This window comes from Mucor velutinosus, assembly GCF_035048745.1.
Source record: "Mucor velutinosus strain NIH1002 chromosome Unknown tig00000041, whole genome shotgun sequence".
NCBI lineage: Eukaryota > Fungi > Mucoromycota > Mucoromycetes > Mucorales > Mucoraceae > Mucor > Mucor velutinosus.
Window position 1 is genome coordinate 1,490,347 of NW_027041905.1, and position 23,727 is coordinate 1,514,073.

A 23,727-nucleotide genomic window follows, 5' to 3' on the forward strand; every position below is an offset into this window, starting at 1 on the left:
TAGAGAGCTATATTTTTATCAGTGTTCAACTTTATTTTACATATTAGTATAATTTTACAATTTAGCCAACACGGCTTCAGCACCAGAGGAAGTAACACCAGGAGCTTGCTCAACACCAACGTACTTGACGACCAAATCATCAATGACAATAGCGAAACGCTTGGAACGAATACCCATACCGTTTTTGGTCAAATCTTGAGTAAGGCCCAGAGCACCAGAGAAGATGGCACTGCCATCACCAGCCATGATGACCTTATCACCGGCCTTGTAAGCCTTGGCAAATGCATTCATAACGAAGCCATCCATAACAGAGATACAGATAACATCGCTGACGCCCTTGGCCTTTAATGCATCATGAGCAGAGATAAATCCAGGAACATGAGTTTCAGAACAGGCAGGGGTGAAAGGGCCTAATCATAAGCAGCAAGAATGAGACACACATCGCATTATAAATACATTATAAAAACGCACCAGGAATGGCAAAGATGACAGCCTTCTTGCCCTTCAACTTTTCATGGATCTTGTATGGGATGGGACTAGAATAAGATTAGCTTGAGTCATGGTAAAGAGGAACACGCTATTCGTGTACTTACCGAGGACAGGCAGTGATGTCTTCCTTGGGATCAAAAGGAACGTATTGAAGAGTACCGTCGGGAATCTATAAGAGTGAGAGATCACATACGTGATGAATATTGACACTGATAGCATGATGAATTCCAATCAAGAGACTTACAATATCGCCAATCTGGATAGACTAGAGTGAATTGGATAAGTTAGAGTGAGTTTTACAGTTAAAGTGATGTGTATTTTTTTTTTTTTACCATTTCTGATTATAAATGTAATTAAAGTATGAAGGAAAAAGGAGCTCGAGATTTTGACGCAATCCTGCCCTTTTATCCAGATCTGCTGTACTCGGCTAATTGACTCGCCGCATTGAAAAGTGTGGGTGATTGCATTTCTAATTCCAGGTTTTTCATTTTCTTCACTTCGAGTCTCCAACATGTACACATTAACAGCAAGACGTTTGATGCATACAAGTTCGTTATGTCAGAGATACAAGCCTGGTTTCTTTACGTCTGTTTGGTCTGGCAATAATCAGCCTCCTCCTGAAGAGATTCATGCAACCTATCCACTTAAAACAAGCAAAGATACCGAATCGCTAACGAAACCACCTACAAATACAAAGATGCTAGTGCGCGACTTTATCGACGACTCCTTGTTCAACCCCTCCTACGGCTTCTACTCCAAGCCAACTACCTCGCCACTTGCAGACATCGAGGAGATGGAGCAAGAAGAAGACCATATTCAGTACATGAGTCGATTAGCCAAATCTCAAGGACGCATAAACCATCACAATATACAGCAATTACGGTATACGCTAACAGAGCTTTTCAAGGTAAATGCTCAAGATGGATATATGCTTGCGTTTTATTCACTCTTCATGAACATCTAGCCTTGGTATGGGTATGCCATTGCAAAGTACATGGTATCCGAATACAAGCTAAACTTGTATCCACACAAAGACTTGATTATTTACGAGATGGCAGGTGGTCATGGACGATTGATGCCACATATCATGGACTACATAGAACGCTACGAACCCTCTGTTTACAAGCGAACCCAGTACAACATGATTGAACTATCGGACCGTCTAGTGTCACCTTCATTTATAAAGCATGCGCCCAAACATGATGGCGTGCAAGTTTTGAATCAGAACATATTCGACTGGAATACACTGGTGACAGAGCAATGCTTTTTTCTTGGCATGGAAGTGATTGTAAGTGTGTGTAAGCAGTGCCATCTACAGCGTTAACAATAGAGTGCATGTAGAATCATTTTGCTCATGACGCCATTCGATATGACCTCGATACGTTAAAGCCGCATCAAGGCATCGTCTGCATTGACGAGAAGCGAACCTACACAGAAATCTATGAGCCTATTCAGGACTCGTTGATATCAAGATACTTGACATTGCGCAAGAAGGCGAGATCAAAGCACAACACCCCAGACCATCCCTTTACATCCAGCTCCTTGCTATGGCACAAGATGCAGCGCTTACTGCGGTCCAGGACACCCAACTATACACATCCAGAGTTTATACCAACAAAGCTATTTGAATTTTTAGAGATCCTCAACACGTACTTTCCAGGGCATCGACTTGTACTCACCGATTATGCGTCCCTGACCAACACGATCGAAGGCATCAATGCGCCTCTTGTTCAAACAGCATACAAAGGGCTGATGGTGCCCTGTGCGACTTATTTACTGCCGCCAGGTTGGTATGATACTGTGTTTCCTACTAACTTTGAGCTCTTACGAGACATGTATCTATTGACATGTCGAGGGTCCAAGGCTGGTAATGAAAAGAATGTGAAGGCTGTGAAATATGATGACTTTTTGGAGAGATACGGAGACATTGAAAGATCCAGATCGAAAAAGGGAGCACCATTGCGGTTGATGCATCAACCCAATGTCAAGGTGTTTTTAACCTAGATGATCCACTTAATAATAATAATAAAAAAAAAAAGACTAATGTAGAGAGGATGATGATTCCTGCTACTGAGGTTCCCAATGCATTAAATCCCAGCGAAAAAAGTAAAATGATGCTGTTGGACTTTTTTTCACATAATCACGACGACCCACAATAATGGCATCATAGCTACGATATTTCATATGCTATTGTGAGCTAGCTAAACAGCTGCTTGGCATGGCCCATGTATCAAAATGTATGTGCTTTTGTACTGCAATGACCTGGACACTCTTGATACGTCATCTGCTCCTCCGACATTATATAGCCAACAACATGATGAATGTTTCGAGTTTTCCTTCTTTTTTTTCTTTTTCTTAATTTTGTTTCCACCTCTTTTAAACATACCCACACTCTACGAAACGAAGCGATGCAAACGAGCATGTACGACGACGAACCGCAATCCATATTTGTATTTAGAAATCCACTTCGTTTCCTGTCTCGCAAAGGACGACAAATAGGAGCCTATCTCTCTGGCGGATTGGTGAGTAGCTGGTATCGTTCAACGAACCAGAGAGATACTGACTTTTATACTAGCTAGCAGTGGGTTGGTGGGTCTTCATCGATGCAGTGATCAATTCAGCAAAGTACGATGGGGAGAGTTATATGGGATTTGAGGATTGGTTTTCTGGTATTCTCACAACGTTTGGTATGATTGTGTAAGTCGCCTACGAGCACCAGAGCGTGTGGAATATGCAGAGCATTGACCCTGGAATTTGCTAGTATCAACTTGATTGATAAGAGCCGTTTGCAAGGAGAGGCATTTTCATATGCTGGTTCAGGATTAGTCTGGAAAGCACGTTTGTTCTTATTTTTGGGATTTGCATTGATTGCCGGAGGATTTGCTGGGTCCTGTGTAAGTAGCGAGCCGGTTTGTGTGTGTGTGTGCTGTTGATCTGGATGGCTGATAGTTGTGTGTTTAGTGTGTTTTGATTATCAAGTACATTGTCCATTTGGAGTCTGCACAGCCTTACATCAACTATGGCATTGCAGGCGTTGGACAGAATGGGTTGATCATGTTGAGGTAAGGAGCAGGGCTGGATTGGATGATGAATATTATAGGCTGATGTTTATGCTGCAGTACCATTGTTTTGTGGGTTGCTCAGAATACGCAAGAAGTAAGTGACATGTTGCGCTGTGAGAAGGCAATCTGTGTACTGACATGTTGTGTGCTTGTTAGGAATACGAATATAGCGTGCGTCTCTAATCATAATAATAAAAAAGAGAGTTTATATATAGAGAAAGACGCCTGATAATGAAAAAAAAAAAACCCCTCCCCTTTGTGTAATGGGTAATTCCATTAGTGATTTTGGTTTGCAAAATAGAAAGATTACAATTGTTTCTTGTGCTACAGCAATATTTAATTGAAAAAAATACAAAGTTTTTTTTTTTTTTTTTGATTCCCTTTTTTCACTCTTTTTCTCACTTTTTATATTCGTCAAACACTGCATACTAATATACTATGGCTGATCGACGCAGTGGGATGGTCCAGTCATTTGGATATCCTCAAAACAGCTCCATCGTCAGTCGAGCTGTAGCAGCAGCAGCAGCAAACAATCATCATTCCAGCAGAAACAGAGGCAGAGGCTCCAAGCGCTACTCGGTGTCTGTGTTTTACTCCATGGCTGCTGAGCAGGATGTGGAGGTAGAGGATGAATTGGCAAAAGGTAGTTATACGAAAAAGAGCTTCAATGGGAACAATAGCCCTAATATAAACCAGCGCAAAGACGTTTACGTGAGCTCAAAACCAAGATCTCGACTCAATCCAAGAAAAATTTTATGCGTGAAAGGGATGTGCGGTTTCTTGATGCCAGAATTGGTTTGTTGATTCAAAATCGCATGGCCTTGGATGAGGTAAGTCGTTGCTTGTTTATTGTGACAAGAGGCTAACATTGCTCTCCCTATTAGCAACATGAAGTGGCATCTCGCCTGGAAGAGCATGATGAAGACGATGAAGACCATTATCCTGATGATCGTCGAATGCAGCAGTATGGCAATCTGTTCTATCTTTTGCAGAGCGAACCAAGGCACATTGCCATCTTGTGTCGCTTGGTTAGTCTGGCCGAAATCGACACTTTACTGCAAACTGTGATGTTTACGCTCTACGGTAATCAATACGAAAGTCGAGAAGAGCACTTATTGTTGACCATGTTTCAGGTACCGTACAAAGAATCACAATGATTTGCATCGAGCGTACTTATCGTCTCTGAAAACAGAATGTGCTGGCTGCTCAATTCGAAACCACCACTGAATTCACTTCACTGCTACGTGCCAACACACCCGTGTCCCGTATGATGACCACATACACTCGTCGTGGTCCTGGGCAATCGTACCTGAAATCAGTTTTATCCGACAAAATCAACAACCTGCTCGAACACAAAGACTTGAATCTACAGATCAACCCACTTAAAGTATACGACGAATTGGTACAGAAAATGGAGCAGGAGCAAGGCGGCCTGCCCGATGGATTTCCTAGAAGTGTAACAGCTGAAATCGCCTCTGCAAATCCCACCGTACAAGAAATGATTCGCCCCAGACTCAAGACATTGATGGACATTGCCAACTCGTTCTTGACGACCATCATTGATTCACTGGATCAAGTGCCTTACGGTATTCGTTGGATCTGCAAACAGATTCGATCCCTGACAAAGCGAAAGTATCCTGATGCGACAGATCATGCCATCTCTTCATTGATTGGTGGCTTCTTCTTTTTAAGATTTGTCAATCCTGCTATTGTCACCCCTCAGGCTTATATGTTGGTCGATGCCATTCCAGGCACAAATTCACGTACGACATTGACTCTGGTAAAAAAAAATATATACTTGTGAATATTTGTCTTGCACACGCACATACTCATATCTTAAAAGTTGGCTAAAATGCTTCAAAACCTAGCAAACAAACCATCTTACGCCAAAGAAACGTACATGATACCAACAAATCCATTTGTCGAATTCAACAAACAACGCACCAACAAATTTCTAACCGATTTATGTGAAGTGGTGGATTTCTACGAACAACTAGAGATGGATCAATACATGGCACTCAGTAAAAAAGACATCATGATCAGCATCACGCCCAACGAAATCTACAGCACATTGGCCTTGTTGCAACAGCATCTGAACATCATTGCACCCAAAGACACAGACCACCTGCGAATTCTGATCAATGAAGTCGGGGCTGTTCCTGCTCAGGTGCCCAGAAAAGAGAACAAGGCCATTGAGTTGCCTCTATTTAGTCGCTGGGAGATGCCCATTCAAGGTGTGTAGGCTAGTCATCACTTGAATTGCTTAATACTAAATCTGCCAAATTAGATTTAACCATGTCCCTGATGTCTGAGAACAATATCACACAAAACGATATTCTTTATATGGAAGCCAAATCGATTTTTGTGCAAATCATACGTTCACTTCCTTATTTAGCTCGTCCTCCTCTCAAGTTACACTATATTGCCGAAACTGCAGGCACAGGCAAAGACGCACAGTTAGTTCACAAAGGTATCAAGGTGAAGGAAATGTTGCGCGAACTAGAAGAAGCAGGCGTCATTGACCGTCGTGATAACCATCAACTGTTGGTGGAAGAGATCAACAATGAACTGACCCATTTGGGCGACTTGAAGCTCAAAGTAGTCGAGGAATTGCAGTCTTTGGAGAGCGTCTACAAGACCATCATTGATCACAACAACTATCTTAAGAGCCAATTGGAGAGCTACAAGGCTTACCTACAAAATGTGCGTATGCAGACAACGCCTGGTGGTGGTAGCAGCAAGAAAAACCAAGTGGTGGGCATTGGCGTAGAAGTCGCGGATCCCAAAGCCTGCAAGAAGGCCAATAATGCCAAATCTACAGTGCAAGGTCCCTTCAAATACACCCATCAACAGTTGGAAAAGGAGGGCATCATTGCCGAAACTGAGGTGCCAGAGAACAGACGCAATCATATCTTCCTCACTATTGCCTCTCCACTTCCAGGCACCTTCATCATAGCCTTGCACTATAAAGGACGTGATAAGCCAGTATTAGAAATCGACTTGAAATTGGATGATTTGCTTGAAAAGGTGTGTTTTTTTTTATGAGTATAGAGTGTACATTAGAACTAACCTTCATTATTACAGCAACAAGACAATGTTCAATTGTTGGATTTAGAGTACATCAAACTCAATGTATCAAAGACATTGCAATTACTGACCAAGACCTTCATGTCAAGAAACAGAACTGGTTTCTTTTCTTAATTATGTTATTACCCACCTTAATTTACACTACTATTGCTTTATATTATCTATGCCCATATCATTACTCTTTCTTTTCTTTTCTTTTATTCTTATTATTCTTAATCCAAAATATTATAATTGTAAAATCAATTGACTAATTGAATGATGGTGGTTATGGTAGTGGTAGTCTGCTTTTCCACAATGTATACAGACTCAGTTGTGGTAGTCGTCGTGGTTGTATCCTGTTCAACATGTGTGGATGTGGAATCGATGATTCGATTCGCTTCAATGACCTGACTTGTTGATGTGAGATAGGCTGTAGTGCGTAGGGTTTCACCTGCGGATGTTGTGCTTGTGGAAACCAGTGTCAATACGTTCAACACTGTCTCTGTCACAGTTACTGTATCAAGTTCTGTGACAATGAGCTCACTGTGGTCCTCGAGAGCATCAATAGCATCGATGCCTATCTAAATGATACGCGTCAACGTAGTAGTAGCGCTGAAATCAGTAGACACTTGGTTGACCGTTGTTCGTGTCACAGATGTCTCTGTCTCTGTCTGTAGCTACTGTTGTATACAAATCTGGGTACGGATCCGTGTAATTGGTTGGAATCCAGCAGTTGAATTTACCGTAGCAACCGTCTTCATAATCGATGATATTGACACCTTGATTGGGGTCTTCCCCTTGATACGATTTACCGATAAGCTGTCCAGCAAAGTTACCTTGAGGGCCATCGTAAAATGGGGCCTACGTGCTGAGCGTTTATCAGCTGTTCGTATCATGTGGATAGCCTTTATAACTAACCGTATAGGTTCATGACGAGCCCTGCCATTTTATCGCTTGTCAGTCGATGAATGGTGATTTCAGCGGTGGTGTTGATTGCTGATGTATCTGTATTTATGGGATAAAAGTTATAAATGACACGGCAGCCTGATAAACCGCTTGATGGTCTGGCTGTTGTGATGTACATTTCCTGTCCAGTTGCTATAGCAACCTGTTGTTTACTAAATATAAGTGGCCATAATTATGTACCAGGAGCTTTACTTACATTAAAAAACAATCATGCGCCCATGAGGATACCCATTTTTTTTTTGGTCCTTGCCAGTTACCACTTCCCAACAAGATTTGTGAAGCATTAGAAACAAAATTTCCTGGTTCTTTGCAACCAGTTGCATCACAGGGGGCCAAAGTGGAAAATGTAGAATCGTTGATCCTCTGTATGATACACCTCATCCACCGAACCATCTGCTCTCAGCACATGCGTAGATACTTGACTCGTCAGAAATGAGCTCATTTGAATAGCATTTGGCCAGAACTTATCAAACCTGAAATTATTCTTATCAAATGGGTGTAGTATTTTGCACTGGAAGTTTTCGCTGACGAATTTAAGAAAGTCTGGCGTATTCTGGATATCCAAATCGCCATATATCCTCAAAGAAGCTGGCGAGTCTAATGTTTTAGCGTAAAGACCTAGTCTGCTGGTAGGTGTTTGAGAGGAGCAGTCGACTAATCGTCGCACATTCACACTGTATTCTAGAATCGAGGCAAGCTCACCCATGGCAAGCGGCCCATAGATGCCATAATGACCTGTAGTAATAAAGTTTCCATAGAAGATGCCTATAAAATGGTTCATCTGTATACAGAGACATGATTAACAAACGATTATATTCCAGGCCAAGGTGCACTCACAAAGCTGTAGAAATCAGTCTGATCCGCCTAAATACATTGTGTGGTTGGTATAAATTGATTGGGATTGACTGCCTGGCATTGGGCCCCTTCAAGCCATGACAGTGCCATCAAGGAAATAGCTATTAATTGAATCTTCATATTGGTTGATTGCTTAAAGGACAGCAGAAAAAAAAAAGAGATTTTGTGAACTAGACATCATCGTAAATCGTCTATAAATGAAATCTTTACCAATGCATATCGCAAATATTTATGCCACCCCATTTCTCTTGTTCCATAGAGGGTTAAATGTGATTGTCGTGTTGATTGCTCTCAGGGCTTAGTAGATGGACAATGTAGCCTAGAATTGCGATTCAATGGCACTAGTAATCCCTGGTTGATCATAGGCCTTGTGAGCCATGTCTATATGCTGTCGTTACAGTTCAATTCAAGTGGTGGATCAACCACATCATTCGCGAAATCCTACCCGGAGTTTCAAGACCCTCAAAAGGTAACAGCCATGCGATATACCAGGAATCTATTTCCAAAATTCCAACGCGCGTTGTTATCTGTTTCTTTATTCTAAAGCAACTTGTTCCATGGCAGAAGTAGGAAGCATCTATTCTGCTGTTTATTCTGGCGTCCCCGTATTTGAGATGGTGGTGAATGGCGTTGCCATCATGCGACGACGTACAGATTCATACATGAATGCAACTCAAATCCTTAAAGTAGCCAGTATTGATAAAGGAAAGCGCACAAAAATTTTGGAAAAAGAAGTGCTAATTGGAGAGCATGAAAAGGTGCAGGGTGGCTACGGAAAATACCAAGGCACTTGGTAAGCGCGGTCTATTAGATGCCTCTCTTTTGGCTTTGCTAACACTAGTTTATATAGGATCCCTTGTGATAAAAGTAAAGAGTTGGCCATCAAATATGGTGTATACGAACAATTATCGCCTCTCATTGATTTCGATTTGGCCACAACTAGTGCTGATAATGGAGAAGATGCTTATTTAACAAAAGAGCAAGCACTTGTTGCAAGAAAGAAGATTACGGCTGATAACACTGTTCAGGTATATACAGCGACATCTCAACAGGCGGTAAATTGTGCTAACACTGCGTACTGTACAGTCTCACGATGCATTTCCTCTTGCTAATGAGGATGCCTACGCACCTCGTAAAAGAGCAAAAACAGCAGCAGCAGCAGCAGCAGCAACTCCACTTGCCCACACTAGCACCTTGACATCTCCCATGCCCAGTATGAAAGCGGAAGAACTTGCTCAATCACGACAAACCACAGAAGAAGCCATCAATGAAGCAGTCGCTAACGAACGCAATCGAAGTGTACTGATGTCCATCTTTTTATCCGATAAACCAGACCAAATTCCTGACTTATTAAAGAGCCAGCACGGAAAGAGTGGATTCAACATTGATATGGTGATTGATGAGCAAGGCAACACAGCGCTGCATTGGGCTACTGCTCTCGCACGCACCAACACAGTTCAACTGCTCGTTAATAAGGGTGCCAACATTGCTTGCACGAGTTATACAGGAGAAACAGCATTGATGCGAGGTGTAATGGTGACCAACAACTTTGACAACACAAGCTTCCCTCAAGTCTTTGATTTATTAAAGGAAAGTATGTCCGTTGTGGATAACAAGAAGCGTAGCGTGCTTCATCATGCTGCTTTAACGGCTGGTATTCACGGTCGCACCAACGCAGCTGTCTATTATATGAAGATCTTGGTAGATTACATCAAGGCAGCTGATAATGAAGAATTGAGGTCTCTTTTGGATGCACAAGACTCGTTGGGCGATACTGCCTTGAACATTGCGGCTAGATTGGATTGCCAAGCTCTCGTAGATATCTTATCAAATGCCGGTGCAGTGAACACAGCTCAGAATCAAGTGGGTCTGAACTCGCAAGATTATGCAGAGATAAAGGTGAGCTTATCTGACCTTGGATCTCACAAGGAAATGCCATTACTGACGCTGTATATAATGTGCGCAGAATGTTGAGATGGAAGAAGCATCTACCTCCAAACCAGCGCTCTCCTATCCGTCGTCGTATGCAAAGAAACCATACACACCTAGCCAACGAGGAAAGGAAATTGTAGCAAGTAAGGATGTTTCCATATAATTGACATAAGCGCTGTATTGACAGGCAAAACAGCGGTACAAAAGATTGTAGATGCATTGGATGATGAGTATGGCGCTCAATTAACAGCCAAAGAACAAGAATTACAGTCAGTGCAAGAAGAAGTGAATGCTGTTGTCCGAGAACTAGAGACGACACGAAAAGGGTTAGAGACACGACAAGCACAATCACAGCGATTATCCGAAGCACAGCAAAAGACACGCAACATAGAAGCGGCATTGGATGCAGGATGGAAGCAACTGGAGAGCATCATTACCAAGTCGGGTAAATCCATGCCTCGACGAGAGGACATCGAAAACATTGACGAAAACGAAGACATTGATGGGCTCTTCAACGTGCCTGAATTGCATGTACCAGACGATGCTACAGAAGAAGAAAAGAAAAAGAAGCTGGACGAGTACATTCGCAACATACAAGCTAAAGTGAAGGCTTACAGAACCAACGACGAAGCCTTGCGGAGCGAGATTAAGAAGTTACAGAGCGATTACGTTGCTAAAGAGATGGAATGCAAGCGTCTTATTGCAGCATGTTGTAATCTGCCTATTGATAAGATTGATGATTTGGTTGAACCCTTGACGTTGGCTATCGAAAGTGATCCTCCAGATCTTGATTTAGCTCGTGTCATTGGATTTATGGACAAAATTAGACGACAAGGTGCGTTTGCAGAACCAGCTGCCACCACAAGCACCACTACTAGTACGACGACAGCAGCAACTACTGCTCAAGCTGCTGCTGCCGCTCCTGCTATACCTCCTACCGCTTCTACGTCGCCTGACAAAGAATCCAACAACAGCAACGCTAATGACAACTCATCTCCTTCACTCTCTTTACCAAACACTGCTTCTAATTCATCTGCTACCTAAGTCATGACTATCTCAACTATGTATATATATCTTCAAACTTAATAAACCTTTTTTCTGGACATTCTGTTCGTGTTTTTGTGTATGAGGCAATTAAATTTGTCAAATGCATAGATGCATAAAACAGCGAGAAAAATTATGCGGTACTTCTCAGCTCGCAATATCGTTCCCATCAGCTTTTAAACCATTGATACCCCTCATGATCAGTATTATCCAACTTGCTAGTCAGCCAACAGCGAAAACGTGCTCAAACACCGCTCTCCATATTTTTAGGGTTGGACGAATGTTGATTATAATCGACTTGATTTGTTTTTTTTTGCAAGATTCGACTATATAAACTGTCATGATAATCCAACATACCCCTAAGCTTTCTTGGAGTACTTTTCAAGGCGCATCCAATGGTGCCAAGTAAAAGAGTTTTTTGAACAAAATGACCGACTTATTTGGGAAAATATGAAATGAGGGTTTTGGTCAAAAAGTCAAAATCTTCTGTTTAAAGGTAGCATAAAAATGACTTGAGGGGTTGCTTTGGGTCAAGAGAATCATTTTGGATTAATATATGTCGTAGTAGAAGTCTTCATTTTCGAGGTCAAACATGCGATTGTTTGGTTTTAGATGAGAAGCATGAGGGGTGCCTCATGCTTTTTGACTGAATTTTGGCCATGTTTTTTCGGTTCCCAGAAAGTTGAGCAAAGGTGTCAATAAGTAACTGCTAGTCGAGAGCGATTGTTTGGCGCTATTCTGAGGTCTAAAAGAGCCTCTATCACGAAAAACACGGCTTAAATGCACTTAAATCTCGCTGTAATTTACATACTCTTGAGTAGTAAGAGGCATTGTACGTATGCCATCTGTTTACATATGAGTTGTTCACATATATACAGACGTGGAGTAACTCAGGAGTGTCATATTTATAGTTAGAGTTTGTTTATGAAGTGTTCTAGCGTGATAGCAGTCAGTTCAAGTCTGACATTTGGTAACAGTGATAGGATATTGTTTGGTCCATCCAAGTGGAGGAGAAACAAAAAGCCACACAAAAAAGGGCTCGAAATGGATTCACAAAACAATGGTGGGCATTAATGCAGCGCCTTTCTTTTTCTTTCAATTTCATTCCCGTCAAAAAAAAAGCATGTGCGCAGTAAGATGGTAGCTACACGCCGATCAAGTAAGCGAAAGGAGCCTTCAGGCGAGACATCAAACATCAAGAAAAGAACACCAAAAAAGGCCAAGCTGGAGCAGCAAACCAAGAAGGAGAAAGGAAAGCAGAAACAGGTAGACTTGATGGACGAAGATTCAGTGGAGGCAGATGTCGCTCCGTCTGATCATCATGACGAGGTGGGCGATGAGGAAGAGGACGATATAGACTGGGAGACGATTCAACTGCCACCACGATTTCAACATCAGGAGGATGAACAAGAGTACAAGATGGATGGTATGGAAATGGATGCTGCCCCAACAGTCTATCAAGATGTAGAAATTGTAATGGAACAGCCTCGAGCTGTATTAAAGTAATGTGCAATAGCAATTCAATGAAGCGTGATCTGACTGATGTTTGCTCAGGGAATCAAATTGGGAGAGGGCCTATCAGCGTAATCTGAGAGAGTGGATGCATCATAGTCATGTCGTAACGCTGATTGCTCATTACAAGCTGCGAAATAGCTGGTGCTGTGATACAAACATAAAGGTATGTCTATGCAAGGAAGCCGTGATATTAACAGAGGCTGATCTCATATGAAATGCATATAGAGTGTCTGTTTGTCTATCATCCCTGACAATTGCTCCAGATTGCTCTCTGAAGATTCAGATGAGGCTGCGCTAAAAACTGGTATCAAATGGTTATTGAAATGGTGGCACGATTTCTTTGTGTTAACTGGACCAGGGCTATTGACAAGACCATATCTAGAATTGGAAAACTATTGCAATGGCTTCAAGACTCTAAAAGAGTGGATAGATGCCCATCAATCGGATGAACATGGTGATTATATAGAGGATGTAGAGGCATTCATGCAGCTGCTTGTCACCAAATCAGGTACCCGGGATACCGCTGCTGAATTATTCGCAGTAATTTTGAGAGCGTGTGGATGTGATGTTCGCCTAGTGGCATCTCTCCAACCAGTACCATACAAAGTAACGCCAGGCACACCATCCAAAGCAGCAATACAAAAGACAGAAGCTTCAGATGAAAACGAAGCCAATGAGGATTCAAACAAGCCCATTTTCAAGTATCGTGCGCCAACTAAATCGTATGTCGATCCCAATGTACAGCTCAGGGAAACCAAAGCCAAGCCGCCTACTGTTTGGTGTGAAGTGTACTGTAACGATACAAAACGATGGATGACAATCGACCCAATTCGCGGATTAATTGATAAGCCCACACTCATGGAGCCAGCTACTATGAATCGAGGCAATCACATCTCGTTTGTACTCGCATTTGACAACCAGAGCAAAGTGACAGATGTGACAAGACGATACACGGCCAACATGGACAAAGCCATTCGATTGAGAGAGCGTCCACTCACGCGGCGAGAAAAGCAAGGTGGTATGAGCATGTGGTCCGAATCCTTGTTGGAAGCTGTATGCAAAAAGAGGAAAGTTGAGCGAGATCATCTTGAATTTGAAGAGATGGAGAAACAGCGAACGAGGCAAGTGATGCCATCTGCTATAGGAGGCTTTAAAAACCATCCCGTGTATGCATTGGAGCGTCATTTACTCAAGTACGAAGTCTTGTATCCAAAGGAACCGGTGCTGGGGAGTATTCGAGGCGAAAAGATCTATCCTAGAGCCAATGTCAAAACAGTCAGTACCGCGGAAACGTATCGCAAACTAGGTAGACAGATCAAGGAAGGAGAGCAACCAGCAAAGATGGTCAAGGCGAACGTGTTTACACTTGAAAAGAAGCGCATCAAAGAGCAAGCAAAGCAGGAAGGTCATGATCTATTGGTAGCTTGTTACGGTGATTGGCAGACAGAACCTTTTGTACCTCCACCTGTCATAGATGTAGGTATATTCCAATTTATAAACGGAGCTCTGTTTACTAACTCTGTACACAGGGAAAATTGCCTAAAAACGCTTATGGCAGCATTGATTTATTTACGCCAGACATGTTGCCTTTGGGAGCAGCCCATATACCAAGTAAGTTAATCCTTGGAACCCTCGTTAGAGCACATGACTAAGCCCATGCTAGTCAAAGGCATAGCAAAATTAGCAAAGAAACTAGGCATAGACTATGCAGACGCAGTTGTCGATTTTGAATTTGTGAAAATGAGAGCTGTTCCAGTGATGGATGGAATCATTGTAGCAGAACAAGAAAAGTGGGTTTTATTAGAGGCATGGGAAGAACACGAGCAAAAAGAGGCATTAAAAGCTATTGCCAAACAAGAGAAGGATGTCTATATTCGATGGAGAAAGCTGATCAAGAGCGTTTTGATCAAAGCAAGAGTGGATCAAGCTTATGGATCGCATGATAAGATGGTGGATAAGTGGGCGAATTATAATAACAGTACACAAGAAGCAGCAGATAAAGCCACTGGAGGAGGAGGAGGAGGAGGAGGAGGAGGAGGATTTTTGCCAGAAAGTGACCAAGACAATTGAATTATGTATTTACAATAAAATTTGGTTTATTCCATGACCACAGCGAAATTGTTACGACCACCACCGTCTTGCAGAATCTTCTTTTTCCATTCTACATGCGTTGTGTCTGGTAATCCTGTTAGTTCAAAGAGGTAGTAGGCTAGTTTGTTGGAGAAATGATTATGAATGCATCTGGTGTATCCTATAGACCCCATCATCTTGAGCAAGTGTTCGTGTGTCATGTAGCGAGAGTTGCTCACGCAAGGTAAAGGCACCACCAAGAATAAATGATGCAAGCGGCCAGCCACTGAAGGTAAGGTAAAGAAATCTCGGGTATGTTTCAGCATTTGCCCTGCATTGAAGCATTAGTCAACTCCCATTATTCACTGTAATTCGATCAATATTCACCTCTATCTTTGGGATCGCCCACGAAATTGATCACCAAACTCAAGCACACAATGTCAAATTTATCGTCCTTGCTAGGCGGCTTCATCTGCAGAAAGTCTTGTTTTTGTATCGCAGGGTCTTGTGGATTGAGATCAATAGGCTTTGCAGTGATCCAAGAGCTGTAAGGTTTGTAATTATCCGGCGCCACTGCTCCAATGTCCAGCACTTTGACAGGTTTGTTGCAGAGATCCACAAGCTCATTGCAGTGCGATTTGAGTGTCTGAATCAGCCATTTGGAAGAATCTCCTCCTCTCGATTTACTTTGTCCCAACTGAGAGGCCTTTTGATACCAATCCAGCCCTCCCATGGCCTCCATTTCTTTTAAAATCTCTTGCTCTCGCTTGATGAATTGTGGATCTGCTTTACATTTGGCAAGCTCCTTGTTCAATACATGAAATTTTCGAATCAGACGGGCTGTTTCTACTCGAGAGTGTTTGAATTTTGCGTCGGTAGGTTGTGTTCTGGCTGTAATCGGTTGCTTTTTCTTTTGTTTCTTGACCATGTGTTTAGTGGTTTGGGGTTAGGAGGAAGGACAATAGGGTGAAATTGTAAGAAAAAAATTCGATATTGTGACCATCAGACATGGACTGTCGATAGTGCATTTAATGCAACCTTAAAATCATCAAAGCAAGCGTGGGATCAAGATGCTTACTGCTCAAAATCACTATGACGCTGGCGGCTCCAGAGAGCTTGATTTGAGGATGTGTCATTATACCTCCTTTAAACTGGGCTTGGGCAACAGTTTGCACGATTTACATTCACCAATGTTAAAGATGGCTCTCACATCAGCATCATTGTTGGCCATCATGCTGGAGATTAGTGCTCTTTTAACAACGATATGAGAACAGCTGTAATCTTTTGAATTGTGAGTACCATAATCACTCCTTAATTGAGCATCCGTATTACTTGATTTGGATGATTTCTTGCTTCTGCCTCTTGGTTTTGAAGAGCTAGTTCTGATTTCTGGGATCCAAAAACTCACCCAGCATAGGAAACCCTGTTCAAGCTACCGTCAGAGTTGGTGCGTATTTCTTTTCTGATTAAAAACAACCATGGCAACCAGAAAAGTAGCACTGACTCTATTCTCTTCTAGCACATGCTCTTTGTGCACAACAGCAAGAGAAAACATTTTACGAGTACAGCAAAAGGTAACTGATTTCGTCATATCATGAGCATGTTGAAGATTTACCATTATATCATAGATTCCTTTTAGCTTAAAAGTATTGGACATCCACAAAGAAGAGTGTCCCAAAGAGTTCCGTGACAAATACATATTTGACGTGCCAGTTTTGCACATGAATGACAAATTTCTCATGCAACATCGAGTTCCTGAAGAGTCATTGATAGAAGCGATCAAACTATTCGAGTCCACTGGCAAAATCGACCCAAAATACTAAACAAGTAACCCCTTTTATATATATTTAAGGAGACAGAAAGTGCTGAGAGGTGGTAGAAATCATAAGGAGGATTAACGTGAACCGATTAAACCCATTTATTCAACCGAAATAAATATTTTGAGGAATTGGTTTTATGTATAGAGATGTAGAATGGTGTGGGACATGTATATGTGTGTCGGTGTGTGGGATAATATGGAATCAGATCAATAGGATATGAATACAATGAAAGTATTGAGATGTATGGGCAACCATGAGAGAGCAAAAAATGATAGTGGTGTGGTAGTAGTAGTAGCAATAAGAAGCAAGGGCTCGCTTTCAGCCATCAAATAAAGTAAATTACATGATTGTGCAGCAGCCTCCACTGTGTGATGGTGCGAATGGATCTTCCTTTTTATCAGTAGGTCCCCACACTGAAGGAACTAATGGGTCTTTAGTTTCTTTGCAATACAATATTAAGCTTTGCTTCTTGTTAGAATTTGCATTAATGTTAATTTAATTCAACAGGATTTACCTTGTGGATGCTTCTGATATTGTTATTCTGGGAATATCCAGTTGTTGTCTGAGGTTTTTATTATACTCTAGTAGTCGAGTGAGCTTGGCTTCAGAGATATTTGGTGCTTTTCGTGCCATGATATATAATACAAATTTGAAAAAGGAGTGAAACTTGAGAGAGAAAAGAGATAAGAGCAGAAAAGAAGAAGACGAAGAAAAGAGGGCAGAGCAAAAAAAGCTTTTTTTGATGATGTGGGGAAGCCAGTTTGAACTTGTTATTTCACATCTCCGATATAAGCTTCGGTGCCACCATGTCGAGTACAGAATCTACCTTTCAGGCTTTATTGAATAAGGATTGGTATAAATTATCGCTCGTCATAACAGTGCCATAGGCATCTTGCAAAGCATCTTGTTTCATGGAAATGTAATTGTCCAAGTTGGATTTGCCCTTCTTTGAAATGGCTGGGTAGTGTGGTGGTGCTGCAATGTATTCACCTCTTTCATTCAGCTATAGTCGTTGCTTAATGCTCTGTGCATTTCAATCCAAATGAGCACTTACCATATGACTTCTATCAGATTCAAAGCGATTCAAGTATTCTTTTGCAGGAATGAGTCGAAACATATGCCTGTATTCATCTTTTACTAGCATGTTTGGTTTGAAGGTTTCCAATGCATAAAAATCTGCAGGACTGGGGAATGGTAACAGAGTATCGAAATCATAAATCAATGCTTCGCTATATTAGTAAAAGCAGAGTCAATATCTGCATTGCCAATGTGCACTTTTCTTCTTGCTGACCTGTCTTGTTTGTAATAAAGCACCACATGATAATCCTAGTTGATTTGCATTCGAGTAAAACATGTGTCAACTATTGCCACTACAATCTATACATACCCAAAGAACAGCATGCTCATCTCCACTTCCAGCTCGCTGCTGCCATAAAGGCACCGACCTATGATCATTGCTAATAAACATGACTGAAAAGTCATCTATCAATTCAGGCCTTTTCTTAAGGATCTCAGAGCAAAGCATGTAAATGTTTTCCTCGCAATAACAAGCTGTATATAACAGATCGCTGCGATCAAACCTGAGAATGTCTAACTCAAGCATCAGTTCTTTCACTCGATCGTCTAAATGTTGGTCCTCATCTCCAGCCATTGTGTTGAGATAGTTGAATTGTAAAAATAGCAAACGAAAGGAGAGCTTTTAAGCTTTGAATATTTGAGCAACAGATGATGAACCGTCACCACAATTGATTAATTTGCTTGCGAATATGCTGTGTTTATTATGGGTAGCCGGCATTGTTAGGCTGGTACTGTATAATGTTCTAGCATCGACATCTCCTCCAAGTTGTGAGATGCCTTCTTTTAATTTTGTGGAAACGTAATTCCGGTTTCTGGGAGCTCAATTTAATCAATTTAATTAGCAAAGACTGTATTCGTATTGAGCTGAAAGCCTGTACCTCATCTCGATTTAACCCACATCATCATATAATATAAAAGCTTACCAACAACAAAACACATCAAAATCTGCATGAATTAGTCTCACCAAAATCAATATGCCTTTTATTCGAATTAGAAGTTGCACAGGCTGCAGAACTGCCCTTCCAGAAGACTTCAGCTACTAAAGATGTGGTCCATGCCGTGCAAATAAAAGCCATAAAGCAAAAATACAGCCAAATTTAACAGCTTTCAAGCCTTCATATCCTGACACGCAGATCTTTCTGAGCCACCGGAATGACGCCAAACAATTGTACTTGAGTAGCAGTAACTTCCTGGCACTTTTGCTCAACTTTTTGGGAACCCAAAAAAACATGGCCAAAATTCGACCAAAAAGCATGAGGTACCCCTCCTGATTTTCATCGAAAATTAAACAATCGCGTTTTTGAACTTGATAATGAAGACTTTTACTACGGTATATATTGAATCAAAATGTTTCTCTCGATCCAAAGCAACTTCTGAAGCCACTTTTATCAGGTCTTCATATGCAAAATTTCGACGTTTTGGCCAAAAAGCCTCATTTACACGTTTTGAAATTGCTCAATGAGTTTATTCAAAACATCTAATCTGCTTGGCACCATTGGGAGCGCCTTGAAAAGTGCTCCAAGAATGTATTAGGAAGCGTAGGGTGATTATCACAATTTATATAATCGAATACCTCAAAGTAGATTAAAGAAGTCGACAAAGACAAAATTTGTCCAATCTTGAACAGAAGATATAAACTGAGTTTAAACTAAACTTGGCAGGTGTCGCTGCTGTTGGCTGAACAAATGCCTTTCTGATAATGACAATGATGATAGCAATGATGGTTACGATGCTGGTCAAATGGGGATTATGGAGTTGAAGTTACAATTGCCTACCCTAAATACTTTTTTTCTTTCTTGGAAGTTTTTCCCTGCAATAAGATGTCTTTTGAAATGACAATATCTCAAAAAAGTCGCTGTAGTTCTTATACAAATCCTGTATTTACACATGGCCAGCTTTATGCTGCCATCTCAAGAGCAACATTATCGAATGAATAACCCCCTTCATGACTCTGATATAACTTTTTTTCTTCTTACTATTAACTGGCTGTTTAAAATCCACTTGATAAGCCAGATTTTTATTTTCTCGGATTTGGAATGTCATCGGCGAGAACCCGCAGGGCGACGCCATCATCAAGCGTAGTAAGATTGATCGGCTAGTACATTTATATACTCTAAAAATCCTTGAGCGCAACATTTTTGAAAATAGAGCATAGAAGTAAGGCATTAGTCGTAATATTTAAATAGTGCCCTATGATCTATAATGCAGTAGATTGTAGTTTCTTTGAGCAATACCTTTCATCTCTCTCTCTCTCTATAAGTTGAAAGGACGCAATAGCAGATTTATTGAAGCAGTGGATTAAAACACTTCATGTAACATTTTATAGAAAAAAAAAGTTGGCGGTGAAGTTGACTATCTATTGTGGATTATACAGATAGTAAGCATATGCAACACGAGATTGACAAAGCCCAGTTTTCACATTGTCTTTGTAGCTGCTTGATACATAGTGGATGTTTTGATGAAAAGTTGTATACACATGTTACACATAACACAAGCCTAAAGAGCCTATGAAATCAATAATAAGGCAGATTAAGCAAAGACAAAAAACCTCAATGAATCAAAGGACACGTGCATCATAAAAAAGGTTACCTCAAATGTCTGTTCTTCATAAAGTATATTCATTTATTAATGAGGCACATTATGTAAAGCTGCGTGTATTACAGCACATTGTACTTTGATCTTTGTAAGACCAGCTCACATTTCAAAATTCTTGCTTAAAAAGCAATGGTTTGACTTGAAAGTTGATTTAGACTTATACACATTAATTTAAACAATCTGTTTGTTTTGGTAAATGATCTTGACTTATGCCGCAACAAATGCAGGGACAATAAACCAATTTTTCAGTTTTGAGAAAGAAGGTTATTATTAGAAAATGGTGTGTAACATTCAATTAAAGTTGTACCTGCATTAAAAAAGATTATTATGTAGAAGTTGGTTCTTTGTCCAACCTGACAGAATTGATAGATTTGTAAATACTGATGCGCCTCATGATTAGAGATCTGCAGTCAAACTACTGAGTAATCTCGCTCTTTTATTGGCATTTAAAATAGGCGTCGACTTCTGTCGTATTCATTTGACATGAATAAAATGTAATGTATTTTATACTGTATATGATGTATACAAGTGTTTAATGTATAATGAGTTATTAGTACAATTTAAGAGCATGAACAGCAGTATAAATTTAAACAACTTGGTAAACATCTAGCCAAATGATGAAATCTATTGATTGCTAAACCACTCCCATCAAAGTACAACTAGTGCTACTCTAAAGCAAACACTTCTCTGATTAAAAAGTGATGCTTCCTCATTTTCTTGTAAGATTATCCAGAAAAACTGTTGTACCACCATTTAGGTGTTAGGAAACAACTTGTCTTTTGTCAACAATATGATAAAATCTTGTTTTACTGCTACACGACGAGAGGAATGATGTATGATGTCTTGATCAAATATCACAAATCCATTTTAGATGCAATATTCGATTTCATACATCGCAACTAGTCAATGTGGTCATCCGTGTATATATTTGATGCAAATGTTTGTTATCAGATTATTGGGATTTGATGGATAAATGCATTGATTAAGCTTTATTATGGTTGAAATATAATGACTAAAAATGGAGAATACAGCTTCTTTTGAAGAATATTGACTCAGGGAGATAGTTCTTTCATTTATATAAAAGTTGATGTTGGCAAGGAGGTATACGTATATGAAAATACAAAGCTAAAAGAATATTACAAAGAGCAAGACTTCTTGTAATAGGCAAATATCGAAAAGAGCGATTAAGAATATGAAAGCTAGTCTGAGCAAGCAGCCATAAAAAATTTATTGAAGCATCATCATGGCCATGGTAACCATAACAGCAGCAAGAGTCATAAGGGTGGGCTGGAAATGATCAGCTCCGTTTACAGATTGCTCGGAAACCTTGTCGTTTTGGCTCAGCATCTCAGTGGTAGGAGGAGTAACGGTGCCAGAAGCACCATCAGCGGTGGTAGCGGTAGGAGAGCCTGCAGAGGAAGTGGCAAGGACAGGTTCGTTTTTGGCAGCAGCGGGAGTAGTAGGGGAAGTAATATCTTGAGCACCGCGATTGGCATTAGCGCTCTCATCACCAGAGGTTCCAGAAGAAGCTTTATCAGAAGAACCATTTCCAGTGGTGGCACCGGAGGCATCAGAGGCATCAGAGGCACCAGAACCTTCAGTAGCCTTGGAGTCATTGGAGCCTTCGGTAGCCTTAGAAGTATCAGCAGCATTAGTCTTAGTGGTAGGAGCACTCTTGGCGGTAGAAGAAGAAGTCTTGGTGGCCTTCTCTGTAGTCTTAGTTGTGGCCTTGGTAGTAGTAGCCTTTGTGGTAGTATCAGCAGCGCCAGATGACGAAGATCCATTATCGCCATAAGGACCACTGTAGTCACCAGGAATAATGTGAGCACAACCCTTCTCGGAGATACCACGATTACAGGTTCTGTCATCATTCTGTAGTAGACAATGTTAGCAAGGTGAATAACATATGGAATCATCATGAATGCTTACACAACAACGCATACAATAAGTATTGCCAGCGGGTTCAATCAAATTGACATAATACTTCCAACCAGCACAACTGGATCCCATAGGAGCTCTGACATCCATTTGACCACCTTCATCAGAGGCAATCAATCTGGCCTTGGCAGGATTGATTTGACCTGTTACTTGGACGTATTGATCAGTCTTGAGATAGTGTGCTGATTGAATGAAACCGGAATCCAACTTGCCAGCGTTTTTAGCTTTTGGAGTGTTACCAATACAGAAAGCTTGAGCATTCCATTCTGTATCAGCGATAATTCTGTCTTTTGAGTCGTTGGGAGGCAAGAATACACAAAAGTTGTTTGCATCAACTACTTGGGCGATTTGACCGTATGCATTGACATAAGATGAAAGAAGAGCAACTGATGCTGCGATCAAACTAGAAGTACGGACTGAGACCATTGTAATGTCGATTTGCGAAAAAGGATGGTAATGGGTTATTAATAAAAATGAAAGGATTGGGTAGATCTATTATAATATTTATAGCAGTGTATAAATATTAGGTATTAATATTACAGATAAATAAAAGAGAGAGAGAGAGAGAGAGAGATGAAGAAAGAAAGAAGAGGAAGGGAATAAGAGATTTAGACAATTGATATAAATAAGGGAACTTCTTCTTCGCTAAAAGGAGTTGAAATTAAAGCTATTCAACTCTGTTTGATTTCGATAGCAAGGAGCACCAAACTAAATCTGGGTATATTCACCCACTCAAACAATTAGCAGTGTTACAAAAATTGCTGCTGGTGACACATTTATTAAGGCGATAGCTTGATTAAATATAAATGGCTTGCTATCACTTGGAGCACAGACAAATGAACTTGTATACATGAGCTAAAATGTATAGTTGCAATTAATGATATATGATAATAGCGTGGGTTCATCATTTGTATTGAGCCGTCAGCGTGGATAGGATCAGCAATTTCAATGCCATAATACGTACATTTTAGTCTTTATTATCCCATTTTATACACATTCTATTCAACATGAGAGAATTCACAGAAAAAAACTATACTTGTAACCATCAAGTTGTTATTAATAGGAAAGAGCTCCTTCTCGTCTACCATAAAGAGATGGCAAGCTCCTTCTTGGTTGCCCTCTGTTGACCGTTCTATATTTATTGAAAGAATTAAGATTATTTTTTCTGCGTTTCCTTGCTGATACAGCCTAACTACTTTGAATCAAGTACGATGCGCATTTCAAATAACATGTGTGTCTTGTAAGATAGACATGGACGGTACCATAATGCAGCTATTGCAAATGTAGTAAGAGGATCA

General features: G+C 40.7%; 13 protein-coding genes across 13 annotated transcripts; 6 read left to right on the top strand and 7 right to left on the bottom strand.

Annotated features, from left to right (window-relative positions):
• Positions 1-54: 54 nt before the first annotated feature.
• Positions 55-824, bottom strand: ATC70_000657 (uncharacterized protein; the record flags this gene model as incomplete). The annotated part of the gene is made up of 5 exons (XM_064820068.1): positions 55-410; positions 472-536; positions 594-658; positions 734-754; positions 822-824. The coding sequence occupies 5 exons, from the start codon at positions 822-824 to the stop codon at positions 55-57; spliced, it is 510 nt and encodes a 169-aa protein (XP_064683988.1).
• A 176-nt stretch (positions 825-1,000) lies between these two features.
• On the top strand, positions 1,001-2,493 carry ATC70_000658 (uncharacterized protein; the record flags this gene model as incomplete). The annotated part of the gene is made up of 3 exons (XM_064820069.1): positions 1,001-1,396; positions 1,454-1,777; positions 1,831-2,493. The coding sequence occupies 3 exons, from the start codon at positions 1,001-1,003 to the stop codon at positions 2,491-2,493; spliced, it is 1,383 nt and encodes a 460-aa protein (XP_064683989.1).
• Positions 2,494-2,909: 416 nt separating this feature from the next.
• ADE1_1 (Bifunctional purine biosynthetic protein ade1) lies at positions 2,910-3,734 on the top strand (the record flags this gene model as incomplete). Its single annotated transcript, XM_064820070.1, has 6 exons — positions 2,910-3,011; positions 3,065-3,186; positions 3,251-3,383; positions 3,451-3,551; positions 3,609-3,645; positions 3,708-3,734. 6 exons carry the CDS (start codon positions 2,910-2,912, stop codon positions 3,732-3,734), a joined length of 522 nt encoding a protein of 173 aa, XP_064683990.1.
• A 255-nt stretch (positions 3,735-3,989) lies between these two features.
• On the top strand, positions 3,990-6,752 carry ATC70_000660 (uncharacterized protein; the record flags this gene model as incomplete). Its single annotated transcript, XM_064820071.1, has 7 exons — positions 3,990-4,194; positions 4,248-4,381; positions 4,436-4,684; positions 4,744-5,331; positions 5,395-5,785; positions 5,839-6,578; positions 6,636-6,752. The coding sequence occupies 7 exons, from the start codon at positions 3,990-3,992 to the stop codon at positions 6,750-6,752; spliced, it is 2,424 nt and encodes an 807-aa protein (XP_064683991.1).
• Positions 6,753-6,877: 125 nt separating this feature from the next.
• RRN3 (DNA independent RNA polymerase I transcription factor) lies at positions 6,878-7,701 on the bottom strand (the record flags this gene model as incomplete). The annotated part of the gene is made up of 3 exons (XM_064820072.1): positions 6,878-7,194; positions 7,256-7,453; positions 7,536-7,701. 3 exons carry the CDS (start codon positions 7,699-7,701, stop codon positions 6,878-6,880), a joined length of 681 nt encoding a protein of 226 aa, XP_064683992.1.
• A 204-nt stretch (positions 7,702-7,905) lies between these two features.
• On the bottom strand, positions 7,906-8,364 carry FUN31_1 (serine/threonine protein kinase; the record flags this gene model as incomplete). The annotated part of the gene is made up of 1 exon (XM_064820073.1): positions 7,906-8,364. The coding sequence occupies one exon, from the start codon at positions 8,362-8,364 to the stop codon at positions 7,906-7,908; it is 459 nt and encodes a 152-aa protein (XP_064683993.1).
• Positions 8,365-8,995: 631 nt separating this feature from the next.
• On the top strand, positions 8,996-11,414 carry ATC70_000663 (uncharacterized protein; the record flags this gene model as incomplete). Its single annotated transcript, XM_064820074.1, has 5 exons — positions 8,996-9,231; positions 9,289-9,466; positions 9,525-10,337; positions 10,405-10,513; positions 10,567-11,414. The coding sequence occupies 5 exons, from the start codon at positions 8,996-8,998 to the stop codon at positions 11,412-11,414; spliced, it is 2,184 nt and encodes a 727-aa protein (XP_064683994.1).
• Positions 11,415-12,551: 1,137 nt separating this feature from the next.
• On the top strand, positions 12,552-14,999 carry ATC70_000664 (uncharacterized protein; the record flags this gene model as incomplete). The annotated part of the gene is made up of 5 exons (XM_064820075.1): positions 12,552-12,916; positions 12,969-13,092; positions 13,155-14,405; positions 14,459-14,540; positions 14,593-14,999. 5 exons carry the CDS (start codon positions 12,552-12,554, stop codon positions 14,997-14,999), a joined length of 2,229 nt encoding a protein of 742 aa, XP_064683995.1.
• Positions 15,000-15,025: 26 nt separating this feature from the next.
• Positions 15,026-15,927, bottom strand: ATC70_000665 (uncharacterized protein; the record flags this gene model as incomplete). Its single annotated transcript, XM_064820076.1, has 2 exons — positions 15,026-15,330; positions 15,387-15,927. 2 exons carry the CDS (start codon positions 15,925-15,927, stop codon positions 15,026-15,028), a joined length of 846 nt encoding a protein of 281 aa, XP_064683996.1.
• A 550-nt stretch (positions 15,928-16,477) lies between these two features.
• On the top strand, positions 16,478-16,822 carry ATC70_000666 (uncharacterized protein; the record flags this gene model as incomplete). Its single annotated transcript, XM_064820077.1, has 2 exons — positions 16,478-16,573; positions 16,628-16,822. 2 exons carry the CDS (start codon positions 16,478-16,480, stop codon positions 16,820-16,822), a joined length of 291 nt encoding a protein of 96 aa, XP_064683997.1.
• Positions 16,823-17,158: 336 nt separating this feature from the next.
• On the bottom strand, positions 17,159-17,452 carry ATC70_000667 (uncharacterized protein; the record flags this gene model as incomplete). Its single annotated transcript, XM_064820078.1, has 2 exons — positions 17,159-17,279; positions 17,334-17,452. 2 exons carry the CDS (start codon positions 17,450-17,452, stop codon positions 17,159-17,161), a joined length of 240 nt encoding a protein of 79 aa, XP_064683998.1.
• A 196-nt stretch (positions 17,453-17,648) lies between these two features.
• On the bottom strand, positions 17,649-18,470 carry XBP1_1 (X-box-binding protein 1; the record flags this gene model as incomplete). Its single annotated transcript, XM_064820079.1, has 4 exons — positions 17,649-17,822; positions 17,874-18,048; positions 18,111-18,145; positions 18,207-18,470. The coding sequence occupies 4 exons, from the start codon at positions 18,468-18,470 to the stop codon at positions 17,649-17,651; spliced, it is 648 nt and encodes a 215-aa protein (XP_064683999.1).
• Positions 18,471-21,718: 3,248 nt separating this feature from the next.
• ATC70_000669 (uncharacterized protein) lies at positions 21,719-22,855 on the bottom strand (the record flags this gene model as incomplete). Its single annotated transcript, XM_064820080.1, has 2 exons — positions 21,719-22,363; positions 22,421-22,855. The coding sequence occupies 2 exons, from the start codon at positions 22,853-22,855 to the stop codon at positions 21,719-21,721; spliced, it is 1,080 nt and encodes a 359-aa protein (XP_064684000.1).
• Between the last annotated feature and the right edge of the window lie 872 nt (positions 22,856-23,727).